Source organism: Uranotaenia lowii, chromosome 3, assembly GCF_029784155.1.
Source record: "Uranotaenia lowii strain MFRU-FL chromosome 3, ASM2978415v1, whole genome shotgun sequence".
In the NCBI taxonomy this organism is placed as follows: domain Eukaryota; kingdom Metazoa; phylum Arthropoda; class Insecta; order Diptera; family Culicidae; genus Uranotaenia; species Uranotaenia lowii.
This window is the reverse complement of record NC_073693.1, coordinates 94,190,385-94,205,226: the sequence shown is the minus strand read 5'-3', so window position 1 is coordinate 94,205,226 and position 14,842 is coordinate 94,190,385. Positions and strand designations below refer to the sequence as shown.

The following is a 14,842-nucleotide window of genomic DNA, read 5'->3' as shown; positions in this document are numbered from 1 at the left end:
CCCCCCCCCATAGGACCGCGCCTGGTTTGGGGAAAACTGTACAAGACGCACCAGCGGGGTAAAATGGCCCATTTCATTCTTTCTCAAATATACACTAACCTATGGCTTCGAATGATGTTTTTCTTCATTTTTATAGTAGTAAACAAGCTAGATTTCATCCTTGAATCGTTGTCAACTCTCAATTTGGTTCTTAAATGATTGGTATCGCTATAAATAGCAATTATGCTTAGCTGGTGCGTTTTGTACAGTTTTACCCTACTTGACTGAAAAAAGTGTGCAAACATAAAAAAGAGATTTTATGAAAAAGTTAGAGTATTTCTTGAAATCATTGATGAATATTTTTTTTAATATTTTTACATTAAATGTCATATTAACACCTTCATTTCCTCCATAGAAAGTTTTTCGATCAAATTAATAGTTTTTAAAAAACACACGTTTGTAACTGCCCGGATAATAAATGATCATAGCCTTACAAGCAGCGCGTCCAGCAAAACGTGTTTGTTTGCTCTCCGAGTAGGTACGGTGGGTGGTGATTTGGTCAGAGAGCGAAGCCGACAGACGAAATAATGATGCGTGTCGTACGTTTCTTGGTTGGAAATTTTCTATTGATAGTAGTTCACATTTGCTTGTCACGACACGTATCATTATTTCGTCTGTCGGCTTCGCTCTCTGCCCGAATCACCACCCACCGTACCTACTCGGAGAGCAAACAAACACGTTTTGCTGGACGTGCTGCTTGTGGTTCTAGAAATTCAGGAATGATTTTACGTTTATAATTTTCATATTTTTGTGAAATCTTACAGCGTAAATTGTTGCACCTCACTAGAATGTAGATTAAATTCCCTTTTAAATGGATATAGTTTTGATTGCTTCAAACGGTGAGAAAGCACTGAAAATCCGGGTACAATCTGACGGAGGACCACAAAAACAGATGAAATTTCAATTTGTGAAAAAATCTCGCAAAGTAGCCAACTTTGAAAAATTCCAGTAATTCAATTTTTGTTGCATCGAAAATCTAAAGACAGCAAAATGTTAGAATTTCAATAAAGTTTGTAGTCATATTTTTTAAAACACTCTACCATCGCTCAAACAGTATTTACAAGCAATCGAATGAAAAGTAGGTTTTTTAGACCACTTTTTTGAACTTTTTGTGACGATTTCATTAAAAAAAATTTAAAAAAGTATTTCTTGTCTTCATGATGTAGGCATTAACTACAGCTTTCATAAGGCAAATATTTTTTTGGACGTGTAACATATGAACTACAGCAGTTTTCGTGAGGCATGTTTTTTCGGATTTTTTGTCTTTCATGCTGAATAACGTGAAAATTTGTAACTTTAGCTGTATATAATGTTCTAAGATATTTTACTGACATTACAAGGTTTCTTTTGATATAAGTTTTATATGAAGTTCAAAATAATTCAAACGACTTAAATAGATTTTACTTTTGTGGTGTCAAAATGAAACCCAAAGTCGGAAAAGGGAGTTTTTTTGTCCAGGCTTCCAGGGTTCGTCCATAAAAAAAGGAAAGATGCAATATTGAAGAACTTTTGAATTCATTTAGGGTCCCCGAAGAAATTTTTGTATTTTGAAGCTTCTGAAAAAAGTTACAAGCCTTCAAACTTGCAATGGTGTCAAAATGACACCCTAATGCGGATGAGGGTTAAAAACATTAGAAGATAGGGGGGGGGGGGGCGTTAGTTATCAGCGTTACGTAATTTTCAAAAGGGGATACGTCGTAGCGTTATTATTTGCGACATACGGGGAGGAGGGGGTCAAAAAACTGCATTTTATGCGCTACGTAATTTATGGATGCCGCCTTAGGACAAATGTATGGCCGTTTGCAAAAACTTTCCAAAAGGTCCCAAACTAATTTAAACTCTTCTATGGGGGACATGGTGTCGCAAGTGTTTGCTTAATAGCTCCCATTGTTACACGCGTTTAAAACTTTTTTAAATGGAACGCGAGAGGGGAAAAATAATTCTGCACAATCACGTGGCAAACCCTAAATGGTCATGAGAAATGATCGCCAAGGCTTTCAAACTCTCGAGATCGACAAATCCCGGGGCAGCAATTTTATCATGCTGACCTTAAGAGGAATGTTCTAGCTAGGTTCAAATTAGTTTTCGCGGATAAGTTTTCCCACAAGTTGATAATTTGGCGAGTCAAGTTATTGGCTTATGGTACCAGAAGATTAATTTGGATATTTTTGAATAGATTTTAAATCCACTAAACTGCCCAGAGTTTCGTCCCATAGAAAAATATTTGTTGATGCTCACGGTTTCGGCTGAGCCGCTCCCACATTGCTGCCAATTGCAGCAGAACCAAAACATTGTTTGTTTTGGTTCATCTTGCTTGTTGTTCAATTCGCAATCGAGAACAATAGATCAATGATTGCTGATGACAGGTGATGATGATAAACGCGGTACAAATGTTAACATCATCACACAGTTAGGCGGGAATACTCGAATTGAGTTTGTGATGGTGACACATCAGTGTTACCAGATATTCTGGGTAAGAATATCAAAGTACTCATTGAGAAATGAGTTCTTTCCCGGTTAGAGAATATGAGAAGTGGAAAGTAACAAATAGCTATCGCTAATGAATTGTGTAGATATGTAATGACTAGACTGACGAAACATGAATAAAGCTAACTCTATTCCACCACTGAAACCTACGGTTTTCAACAATATTGTTCAATGATCAAGCGTTAATTGGAAAAGAGTTTCAAATTTATCAAACCATCATCTGATATGGCAAAGAGGTATAGAAAATGGCCGGATGATGTTACCATTGTGCAGAAATTGATAGGAGGTATTCGACAAAAAGTTTCCCTAAAAGTTTAATAAAAACACATCGGAATCATATTTTACCAGTTAAGTGCGCTTTTTCCTCAAGCAGAAATCAGCAAGCCTTAGCATTTAAATACAGCACGATGGGTGCTTCATGATGCATTCGCCATTACCTTTTCAGTGGTTCGATGATTTTAATTAACTAATGATTATACTTTTTTTTAACCAGATTGCAGAAAACTTCGATATGCCATTCTTCGAGGTGTCCTGCAAGCAAAACATCAACATCGAAGAAGCGTTCCTAACGTTGGCAAGGAAAATTCGCGAACAACGAGAACACCGGGTAAAGATTAACTACCGAAAGTATAGCATTCTATTTAATAAAATTTTGATTATTTTTTTCCAGGGAGAAAATTTCGACGACGGTGACCGCCAGAAGGGGCTCCAGGATATGATCAAGAATGGGCCGGGTTCTAACGGGCTGGGGCCATTCACGTTAGGCAGTGGAGGCGAGGGAGGCCGATGTTCCTGTTAATTTGGGTCTCTGATTTCTGTGGATGTACTAGTGACGAATTTCAATCGGCGATACGAAGTAAAAAAAAAATGAGTGGTACAGAGTTGACAAAAAGACTTGAACTATTTCCATTTTGTTTGTTTTTGTTTTTCTGTATTAAGATGGCTCTCATTGTAATCAACCTTATCAATATTCTATTTAAGTTAAGTTTACATTTTGAATCAACCGTTTGAACGAGAAAAGGAGGAAAGGAAAAATAGCACAAAATATTCCACACCTGGAATGATTACAAGCTGGTAGAAAGTTAGTTCAAGGTGTGATACTATTTGAGGAGTACCCATATCAAAATAACTAGAACAACATATGTTAAGTGCTAAAAGAGGAAAATAAAACATACGAATTCTTGCGTCTTTATTCGCATCAACTGGTCTCAACTGTTCCATTGTCAAGCGTTCAATGAATTTGTTATTGATTTAACTCTTCATTACTTCCGATTTGAACTTTTTCAGTGCATCAATAAGTGTCTATCGAGTAAGCTAGTAACACACATCGTATAACATAGAAAATTAATGCGAAATTTAGCATGAATTTACCGATATTACTTAAATAGAAAGTAACAAAAATATTTAAAACTGACTGTCTTTCAGCGGCCGCATTTGTTCGCTTGTTGATTGATAAAATACTGTACGACACGAAAAACGCCTTGTTAAAAAGCATAAAATCACTTTCTGTTCGAGTGTTGAGGAAGATCTTTTTCCTTTGATTCATCATACTCATAACGTTTTTAATACGTTCAAAGCAACAAATAAAGCATTAGTACTATTTTTTTTATCTCAAAAACTACATGAATGTGATACAAAAAAGTAAAAAAAAAAAATTATAACGAAATCAATTTTAACTTTTTAAAAAGATTTGCGGATCATTTTTTTTTTGTGAAAAAAAAATATCAATCAATTAACCCAAACGAAAATTTAAATAAAACATTGACTCCTAACCACAAGCAGCTTAACATAAGTATTGTCAACCATTCTTACTCTAAGTTTACTTAATCAAAAGGAAAGCTTCTCAAGATTCAAAGCCAAGGGAAGAAAACGAATTTTAATGAACAAAAAATCGAACGATCAGTAAAAAAATGTGAATTGAATGAGCTGAGATAAAGCTCAGTTTCATTTCCAAAAGCTGGCAAACGATAGAAAATTATATTGTAGGAATAACAAAAAAACTCATTGTCACGATACAACTTTTTGTAAAAGTGAGAAACAATTAAACAAAAAAAAAAACAGAAGACGAAAGGATATTATGCAAGGTAAAATATAATTGTGTAGATTGTGTCGGTGATGATAAAATTTCCAAAATGTTCAATTGATTTCCGTAAAACAAGAAAAACGATGGAGAAGCCAGATTTGGCTAGAGGAAATCAATAGGATTGAGTACTTTAATTTAACTAAGAGTAAACAAACACGACTACAATATAATTGGTAGTTAATTTCGAGTATTTGCAAAATAGATTTTGAAATACTAAGGCAACAGAATGCTTCCATTAATATCACATCCTTGGTATCTAATTTGGAAGAACTGTAAAGTTATCTTAATAGGGTCTCATAAGCTTTGTATTTCATAAACGACTTTATCAATAAATGGTGTTTAGCAAATTTATTAATTGAATCGTTTTAACGTTTATTGGCATCAAATAAAAACAAAAAAAAATGTTTCTAAAAACCTTTGCTCGTATTAACTAGGTATTCCTGTTTATAAATCATCTAATGAATATCTTTATTAAATTAACAAATTCAAATTGTAGAATTATCAGAATTAAACCATTTAAAAGTGGCGAAATCTTCAACCATTCATATTTCAATTACTGATCAAGGAAAAACTTTGAATATCTAAATGTAGCGCGAATCAATAGATAAATTTTGTCTATTGTACGCAATAATCCTCAGTTTTTTTCACATCATTTACTTAAAAAAAATATGACGTCACGTTGGAGTATGTCTTAAGTACTAAGTACTTAACCGTTTTTTGCAGTAACAGTAATAGCTCAAATATATAAATGAAAATGAAAGTTATGTAGATTTATGAAAACTTAGAGCAAGTTCACTGGTGTTCGGAAAAAGTGGTAGAAATTTTGACATTTTGAAAATTTTACCATGCAAAAATGTTTTCAAGATCTTGGGGCGTTGTATTTTTTTACAACACTGTTTCTATTTCAGCCGTATGTGATAGAAATATTGCTATTTTTGCATCACAGCATGCGAAAATACAACACGTGTTGTAAAAAAACTAGAAGGTCACCGACAGGGGCGGTTCTAGAGTTGGGTCTTGGGGGGGGGGGGGGTGATTTTTAAAATTTTCAAAAATCAGTCAATAAGAAGGATCGTAAATATCAGTCGAAAATACGTTTATTTTGAGAAAAAGAGTGGAGGAGGGAAGAGGGGGGGGGGGGGGGGGTTAGTTTGCAATTGCAGATAAGACTTGTAATTTGTAGGTTTGTAATTTGAAAAATTTGAAATTGGAGAAAAATAGTGAAACCTTTAAACAAATTTCCTCAACATACTTATTTCGATATCCTTTTATAAAACAATCTGCGAATCTAAGATGTTCACTGCAAAAAAGTGTTGACAAAAGAAATTTTTACATTTGGTAGTTTAAAAATTATAACATTATAACTTTAAGAATTCTTTAAGGAATTTTTCGATACAAATGTCATTTCACAAATGAAAATTAAACACAAATTTTCGTAGAAGAAAATTTAAAAAAAATCTTCAAGTTATCCACAATATTTTTATTGGGAATGTTCATATCAGGGGTAGCCCTCCCAAAAATTTAACTGATTCTCAATTTGCAACAATTCCAAAACGATTATTTGAGAAAAGTGTTTGTTAATAATTGCTATGAATTAAAAACTGAATATTAAATAATTTTTCTGAAGTATTTCGCTGAATCGTTGTTCGAAAGTATCGAATTATTTTCAATTTTTGTCCAAATTCTTAAATTTTTAAATATGAATTTAATTCTAAAATAAAATCATCAAAATCATATTCTTTTGGAGCTTCATTTTTTTATGTTTTTTCTTAAATTTCAAGCTCTCATACTAATTTTTTAAACTGAATCCAAAGAAAAAGTAACTAATTTGCAACGAATTGCTTATGAAAAAAGTGAAAAGCCGTATTTTTCTCCATGCTCTCAATATTTTCAAACTTTTTTTATGATGTTTGAATTAAATAAACACATATTGAATAAAGAGTTAATTTCTGAAAGTTACTATTTCAATATTTCTGTGAAAAGTCATAATCAACGGCAATTGAAATAACCAAACTTTCAGATTCAGAGTGGATTTTTTAACTTAAGTTATTAAGCTGGACTTCTAATAAAAATTTTAAATATTTCTGTGTAGATGAACTGATAACAGTATCGGCGATATAATTGGTGTGAATCCTGAAATCCTTGTTGGTCAAAAATTAGAAAAATGTCTTCCAACTTGAGCGATTGCCTTGTTTCCGAGAAAATAGTCGGGGATGACGGAATAGTTTTATGTAACCGTGGAAAAATTAAAACATAGGTAAGTTTTTGGAGCCGATGCTTTAAATGTGATTTTGAAAATAAATTTCTGAACTCGATTTCAGATTTTATCCATCACATCTAGTTTCAGAAGTAGTATTTTCAGTATTTTTCGAAAATTGAATTGATATCATTAATGATGTACCGAATAGTGCGAACGGCCGCATACCGACTATTGAACCTTTTCAAGTATTCGGTAAAACGAATATTCTGAAAATAAATAGCATGAACATGAAAATTCGTAAAGAAGCTCTAAATATTTTCATCACCGAATACCATTGTGAGTAACATTTTAAAAGTGATGATAGAATTGATAAAAATAAATTTCACTTTGTGCATAGAAAACAAACAATGCGTGAACAACTGCATTCATACGCAGGTAAAGCGAGCCTTTGACAGCTTTGGAGCAACAGTACTAATCAAAACATGTGAAATACATAACCAATATTAAATTTCAACCAATAATCAAAGTTTCACATTTTTAATGTAATTTTTTACTACCATAAATCCCCATAATTGAAATTTATTTTTCAATTTTAATTATAATTTGGTCTCAGAACAACTTTATCGTATCCATTTCTTACTTAATGTACTTAATTTTGAAAGTTTTAAATTCATGAATGGATTTTTTTTTATAAAAACTATTGATCATTATTAAAATTGTTTAATTGTGATAACGGCTTCAAATGTATGAGGACCCTCGAGCCAAAGGGGTAAAAGTGCATAAAAGTTAATGAAAGACGTAAAATACCGCAATAAAATAGACTTGGAATGAAAAATAAATAAATTAATTTAAAAAAAAAGAACTAATTAAGAAAAAACACATTTTTAATTTGATGTGTTTGACCATTTTCCATATATTTATCTAAAATTTGTATTTCAAACGTAAAAGTATGTTAATTAAAATTCTAAAAATCTGAAATTACCAAATATAGTTTGAATTATGAAGAATTGTTATATAACAATAAATCAAAATCGATCATTTTTGCTACGTCGAGGCAAATACAAAGCACATTTTTTTTCAAAAACGTTCCAAAATAAGAAACTATCTTTTTTAAAAATATTCTGAAATTTGAATGTATCTTTTAAAGTTAAATTGTCTAGAGTCTAGACAAATTCGATATTTTTAATTCAGAAACAAATATGGGCTTTTGAGAATCTCAAATTGAGATACATTCTGTAAAAATCGGAGCTTGCAATGAAAAATAAACCAAGAAATGGAAATGTAGTATTAGATGTGGACACCTGGGGGAAGGGGAGTAGGGGTTGCCAAATGTCCACACTTGTGTACAGAGAGGGAGAAGGGGGTGAAAATCTCATTTTTCTGTCCACGTGGTATATGAACGGCCCCAAAGGCAATTAAACACTTAAAGGCTCAAGTCTTTTTTACTTCTAAAAAGGATCGAGATATGTTGATCCATCAAACATGGAGAAAAACCGATCTGTAAACTCGATAAATAATAAAGTTATGATTAAAACAAGTTTGCAGTTATCTGTTGAACCGACTTTTTGATGAACATTTTCAAAAAATGATAAAACTATAGCTAAAGTTTCAACGAAATTAGTCTGAAAAAACATTTTCACAAAATATCCAAAAAGCGAAAACAACTCATGAGCATTTAAAGTGCGAATTTTTGGAAAATTTCCAACTTTAAGAGAAGTTTAAGTCATATTAAGTTAACATATACATTTTGCCAAAAACATACGAAAAAGTTTTGATCATCGACTTTAAAATGAGATCAAAAGAAATGCAATATGTCATAAGATGACTGAGATATGGCCAAACAAATTTTCAAGTGTTTGAGGGGGTGATCCTAAACTTATGGCCGGTAGCGTATATGGTCAGCAAATTCAAATTCAACGTTGGAAGTAGCTCAACAAAAGTTATTTGGTGAAATTCGTTCCAGGGAATTGCAACTTGGCTTGGCGGACCGACTTTTTTTTCAATTTTAGACTATTGAGTGGTTAATAAATTTTTTTTATTGAACAAACACCCCCACGGAGTGGAAAAATTTGAGAATTCGAAAGTACATCTACTAGGAAAAGGTCATAGTTTTTATATGAAATCCAGCGTTTGCGAGTTTTTCGTAACGGTTTTTTGCCGCTTGGGGGGGGGGGGGGGTGATCACCCCGATCACCCCCCCCCCCATAGGACCGCGCATGGTCACCGATCTTGAAAATGTTTTTGCATGGCAAAATTTTCAAAATGTGCCGTAAGTGTCAAAATTTCTACCACTTTTTCCCAACACCAGTGAACTTGCTCTTATTATAAATATTCAGTGTTGTAGAAATCGCCAATCGCACTTTTTGATAGCGAATTGATTTCTTTACTTATTCCTTTTTTTGGGCTAGCTATAAAGAAAGTTATGCTAATTATAAATTCCACTGGAGACTGCTGAATCTCTGTGACCATATAATTAATTCGATGTTATTATAGTTCAAATGGATGCACCATGGCAATGCGGGCTAAATGCGTCTATTTATGTTTTGAGCAAATTTTCTGTTTTTCTGGCAAAATATTCGTATGATTTCATTAAAAATCCAAGAAATTGGTAACTTTTATACGACAAAGCTGAAGTTTTATAAAAATCTATGTATTTTATATTTTTATGGAACAAAACAGAAGTTAGGGTTGCCATATTATGAAGGCTGAAAACTTATGTTACATACCCTCGTTAAATAAATGTATGGGAGAGTGGGGAATTATGGGCCACTTTTTTTCGTTGTTCCATAACTTCTTTATTATCTATATATATAAAAATGAATTTCTGTCTGTCTGTCTGTCTGTCTGTCTGTCTGTCTGTCTGTCTGTTCCCTATAGACTCGGAAACTACTGAACCGATTTGCGTGAAACTTGGCAGGTGGGGGTATTGGAAGCAGGGGAAGGTTCCTATTATAGCTTGGGACCCCTCCCCCTAACATGAAGGGGGGGAGGGGCCTCCCAAGCAAAAGTCAATTTTTCGCATAAATCGAGAACGCATCAAGTAAATGGTATCAAATTTGGCATGGGGTGGTATTTGGGAAGAAGCAATATTTCTATGAATATTAGGTAACCCTCCCTCCTCTCAATGGGGTGATAGGAAGGGGGGAGGGGGACTACCTTACAATTAATCATACAACTCGAAAACCAATCAAGATATTGGAACCAAATTTGGCATGGGAAGGTATTTGGATACGAAAAATAATTCAATGGTTATTCGAGAGCCCTCGCTCTTTCCAGTAGAAAGGGGGGGGGGGGGGGGCTCTTTCATAATTTTTTACATAACTCAAAAACTAATAAAGCAAATGGAACCAAATTTGGCATGGGAAGGTATTTGGATACGAAAAATAATTCAATGGTCATTTGAGACCCCTCCCTCTTTCCAGTAGGGAGATATTGAGGGGGGAGGGGCCTCTTTCATAATTTTTTACATAACTCAAAAACTAATTAAGCTTATGGAACCAAATTTGGCAAGGGCGGGTATTTGGGAACGTGACATGTTCCAATGATTGTTTGAACCCCTTCCTTCTTCCAGCGGGGAGAAAGGAAAGAGGGAGGGAAGTTCCATACAGTTTTTATTGCATAACTCAAGAACTACAACAGCAAATGGAATAAAATTTGGCATGGAACGACATTTTGGTACGATAAATGCTTCTTTGAATATTTGATATCCCTCAATCCTTCAAAAAGATGGATGAAAAGGGGGAGAAGAGGTCTTCCTTACAATTTTCAGTATAACTGGAGATCTGATCGAGTAAATTTGAACCATATTTGGCATGTGAGGGTATTTGGATTCGAGAAATGTTTCTATTATAAATTGAAGCCCCACCATTTTTCAGCGGAAAGATATAAAGGGGAAAGGGGGGCATACATTTTTTTTGCATAACTTGAGAATTGATAGAGCAAATGATATTAAACTTGGTATGGTATTTACTATGTAAATAAATAATTGGTATGGTATTGGTAAAACTTTAAATTTTTCGAGTACAAAAAATACTTTTATGAATATTAAGTTCTCACCCCTCCATTCAATGGGGCGAATGGAAGGGGGTTGGTACTTCCTTTCAAGTTTATGCATAACTCAAGAATTTTCATCGCAATTAATCTCTCTTATCAGTTTTTTAGCGTAAATTCAGAACATATCAACCAAAAACAACCATGTTCTATTAGTTGGATTGTTTGCGTACGAATTATTTGGAGCCCTCCTTTTTAGGGCCTCCGCCTTAAAGAATCAGATTAAAATTATCAGATCTTTAACACAAATCAAGATTCAGAACATTAGTTTAAGTTATTTTTGTGTATCAATTCGAAACTCCAGCTGCATCTCTCATTTTATAGCGGTTGCTTATGAATTATGTTATATTTTAATTTTTTAAAATGCCAACAAAACAATAAAAATTTGAATGAATTCCGAAAATATCATTTGATTTTGAAAGGTGTAGCAAAGCACACCGGGTCAGCTAGTCTATATATATAAAAATGAATTTCTGTCTGTCTGTCTGTCTTTCTGTCTGTCTGTCTGTCTGTCTGTTCCCTATAGACTCGAAAACTACTGAACCGATTTACATGAAACTTGGCAGGTGAAGGTATTGGAGACTGGGGAAGGTTCCTATTATGGTTTGAGACCCCTCCCTCTAACAGGAATGGGGGAGGGGGTCTTTTATATAAAAGTAATAAGTCTTCATAACTCGAAAACAGATCAAGCAAATCAAACCAAACATGGCATGGGAGGGTACTTGGGTACGAGGAATGTTTCTAAGAATATTTGGTATCCCTCCCTCCTTCCAGTGAGGAGATAGGAAGGACGGAGGGGGCCTACCTTACATTTTTTTGCATAACTTGAGAACTAATCAAGCTAATTGAACCAAATTTGACATGGGAGGGTAGGGGAATATGAGGAATGGTTCTAAAGGAGGGGGGCTCCTTTACCATTTTCAGCATTGGATAGCTAATCAAGCAAATGGAAATAAATTTGGTGAGGGAAAGTATTTGAAATGTTTCTATGATATTTTGAGAACCCTCCGTTCTTCAAGTTGTAAAATCTTAAGGAAGGAGGGTGGTTCCATACAATTTTAACATCACTCGAGAATTTACCCAGCAAATGAAACAAAATTTAGTTTGTGGGGGTATTTGAACACATGGAATGTTTCTGTGAATATTTGGTACTTCTGCCTCCTTCCAGTTGCGTGATAGGGAGGAGAGAGAGGGCTCCTTTACAATTCTTCGCATAACTTGAGCAAATAAAAACAACTTTGGCATGGGAAAGCATTTGGATACGTAAAAAGGTTATTAGCTTATTTGAGATTTCTTTCTCCTTCAATTGGAGATACAGTTAGAGAAGACGGGAGCTCATATACGATTATGTTGCATAAACCAAGCACTTATCTAACAAATGGAACCAAATATGACATGGGAACATTCATACCATCGGGCAAATAGATCAGAATTGGGGATAGGAATGTATTTGAATACACGTAATGTTTGATCTTGATCCCCTCTTTTCATGTAGGGGATGATTTTCAAGAGGGGCTCCGATACAAATTTAATGGAACAACTCGACAACTAATAAAGCAAACGAAACCAAATTTGGCATGGGAGGGTAGTCGAGCAAGAAATGTTTTTTCGGTGATTTAGCACCGCTCTCTCCATTCAGTGGAACTATAGAATGGGAAGAGGGTCACTCATACATTTTTTTTTTATATATTTTGATAACTAATCGAGAAAATGGAACCATATTTGCATTTTTTTTTTTTTTTTTTTTTATTAGTTGTTAACCCAGGTGGTAAATCCATTTTACGGATTGCATTCCAAGGCACGGCGAGCCACCGCGTCCCCCCAGTTTGCTACTCTGGGTCCATGGGTGCAATTGGACGACTCATGATACAATGCTAAGGAACACTGTACCCCCTACGCCATAAAGTCCACCTGGGGCCACTGACCTTTGTTCCCACCTCGAACTGTTTGACACACTTTGCTTCAATAGTGGGAGGTCATTTCGCGCTAGTGCGCTCCAAGGCAATACTCGTTTCCGAACCCTCTGATAGCATAGCCTCATTCTAACACAACTCGATGCGCGACCCCTCCTCTGACGAGTTAGGACCCGACATCTCATCGTGTGAATGAGGTCCCCACGTAGCGCAACTACTAACTTTGTGAATCCAGTCCAAGATCCAGAAACACAAAGCGAGTTGTCGACGGCACTTTCTCTGTTCAAACACGCGGGTAGGGGGGGTAAGCCCCCTAGGCCACGTGTAGGACTCAGACTCCTCCGAACTCACAAATAGTGTTGACTTAAGTCACCACTCAGCGCAACTACCCGATCTTCAAGTCGGGCGCTTGACCACCCGAAGCGCAGATCGAGCTATAGAACGCCCTCATCAGGTCACACTCGCGGTTCGGGTGCAACATTTCCCGAAACGCGTGTCGAACCCTGACACCTCCGGCAGAACGTGCCTCTCGGACACTGACGTGTAAACACGTCCCTAAGTGATCGGCCCACCATTGGCCACCACTTTGCGCATCTACTCATTTTGCGAGACGGGTCTATACCCACCGAAGCGCAAAACAAGTTGGCGATCGCTCTCCCTCCGGTCGCATCCGCATATCAGGGTCATGACCCCCCGAAAGCGTGTTGGACCATCACGCTCACACCCAAGTACTGGTACCAAAGTACCCGGGTGCACCACTTCTTCCGCGCGGGTTTGGCGGGACCCGTCGACGGCCTCTAGTGGGTTTGGTGTAGTTCTCTTGGCCGTACATCTGCAATACGCCGGACTTGCAGACACGTTTCCACTCTGCACCACGGGGAGGTGGAACTACGTCGCAGAGCTTCCATATTTGCATGGAAGCATAGATGTGTACAGGTCATGTTGCTTCGATGGTTTGAGACCCCCTTCTCCTGCCAGAGGGGAGATATAAAGTGGGGAGAGGGTCACCCATTTTTTGAATAGCTCGAGAGCTTATCGAGAATGACGCCATATATGATATGGAATCATATTTGAACACAAGAAGTGTTTTTCTGATGTTATGAGACCCCATTCCTTCCATTAGGGTTAAAGGAATGATGAAGGGGGTCACTTTCACAATTTGTATAATAATTCGAGAAAGAATAGGTAAAATGTGTATCCCGTGATGTTATTTTTTTTACAGAAAATTTTTCTAGGATAGTTTGAGACCCTCTCTAGAAATAAAGGGACAGCGAAGTTTCCATATATAAAAAAATGGCATAAGCTATAAACTTATGAAGCAAAGAAATCCAGAGTCATAAAAAGGATTAAAACACGAGTTTAAAAAAAAAAAAAGATTTCAAAATAAAAAACGTTGCAATTTTATTTTGAAAAAAACATGTTAATGATATTGAAATTGAATTTAGAATATTGTGCAAATAAATGAAAAGTTATATAACTAGGGACCACAAATTTCAATAATTTCTGGAAGGTGTAGCAAAGCACACCGGGTCAGCTAGTATAAGATAAAATGAAAATAAAAAATGGTATGGTTTTCTACATTTTCAAGGTATCATGAGGTATTTTTTTTTTTTATTTTTAATTAGTTATTTTCCCCAAATTCTGACTGTTTGGAAAAAAGCAATATTTTCTTAATTATACGATCTCTGTTTTGCTTTCAACTTGGAATATAATGAACAGTTTGTATGAAAGTCAATTGCCAAGCATTTTTCAGATGCACTTCCGAATTCATTGTTAAATAATAATTCAAAAATATTGCACGATCACTTTTTATGTCGTCTGCTACTAAATTTCAAATCAGGAATCAATTGACCGTGCCAAAAAAAACCGTGGTAAAATTTCGGCTCGATCATTGCATAACAACGCAATTATTGCCAAAAAGATAAACCCCTTTTGGTGGCCTCTTATACAATCTTTGATATCTGAAATCGATTGCCCTGCCCTCAAAACTCCCGTGTTCAAATTTTCATCTGAATGCGATGTATAATAACGACAATACCGCATTAACTGTGAATAGTAGATATGGACGAC

General features: G+C 35.4%; 1 protein-coding gene across 1 annotated transcript in view; it reads left to right on the top strand.

Annotated features, from left to right (window-relative positions):
- Positions 1 to 4,150, top strand: part of LOC129755779 (ras-related protein Rab-8A) — a 30,420-nt gene extending 26,270 nt beyond the window's left edge. Inside the window, exons 4-5 of the mRNA XM_055752423.1 lie at positions 3,020 to 3,133; positions 3,197 to 4,150. Of these exons, the coding sequence (XP_055608398.1) occupies positions 3,020 to 3,133; positions 3,197 to 3,325 (243 nt within the window). The 3' untranslated portion in view covers positions 3,326 to 4,150. The remainder of the gene's footprint in view (positions 1 to 3,019; positions 3,134 to 3,196) is intronic.
- The last annotated feature ends 10,692 nt before the right edge of the window (positions 4,151 to 14,842 follow it).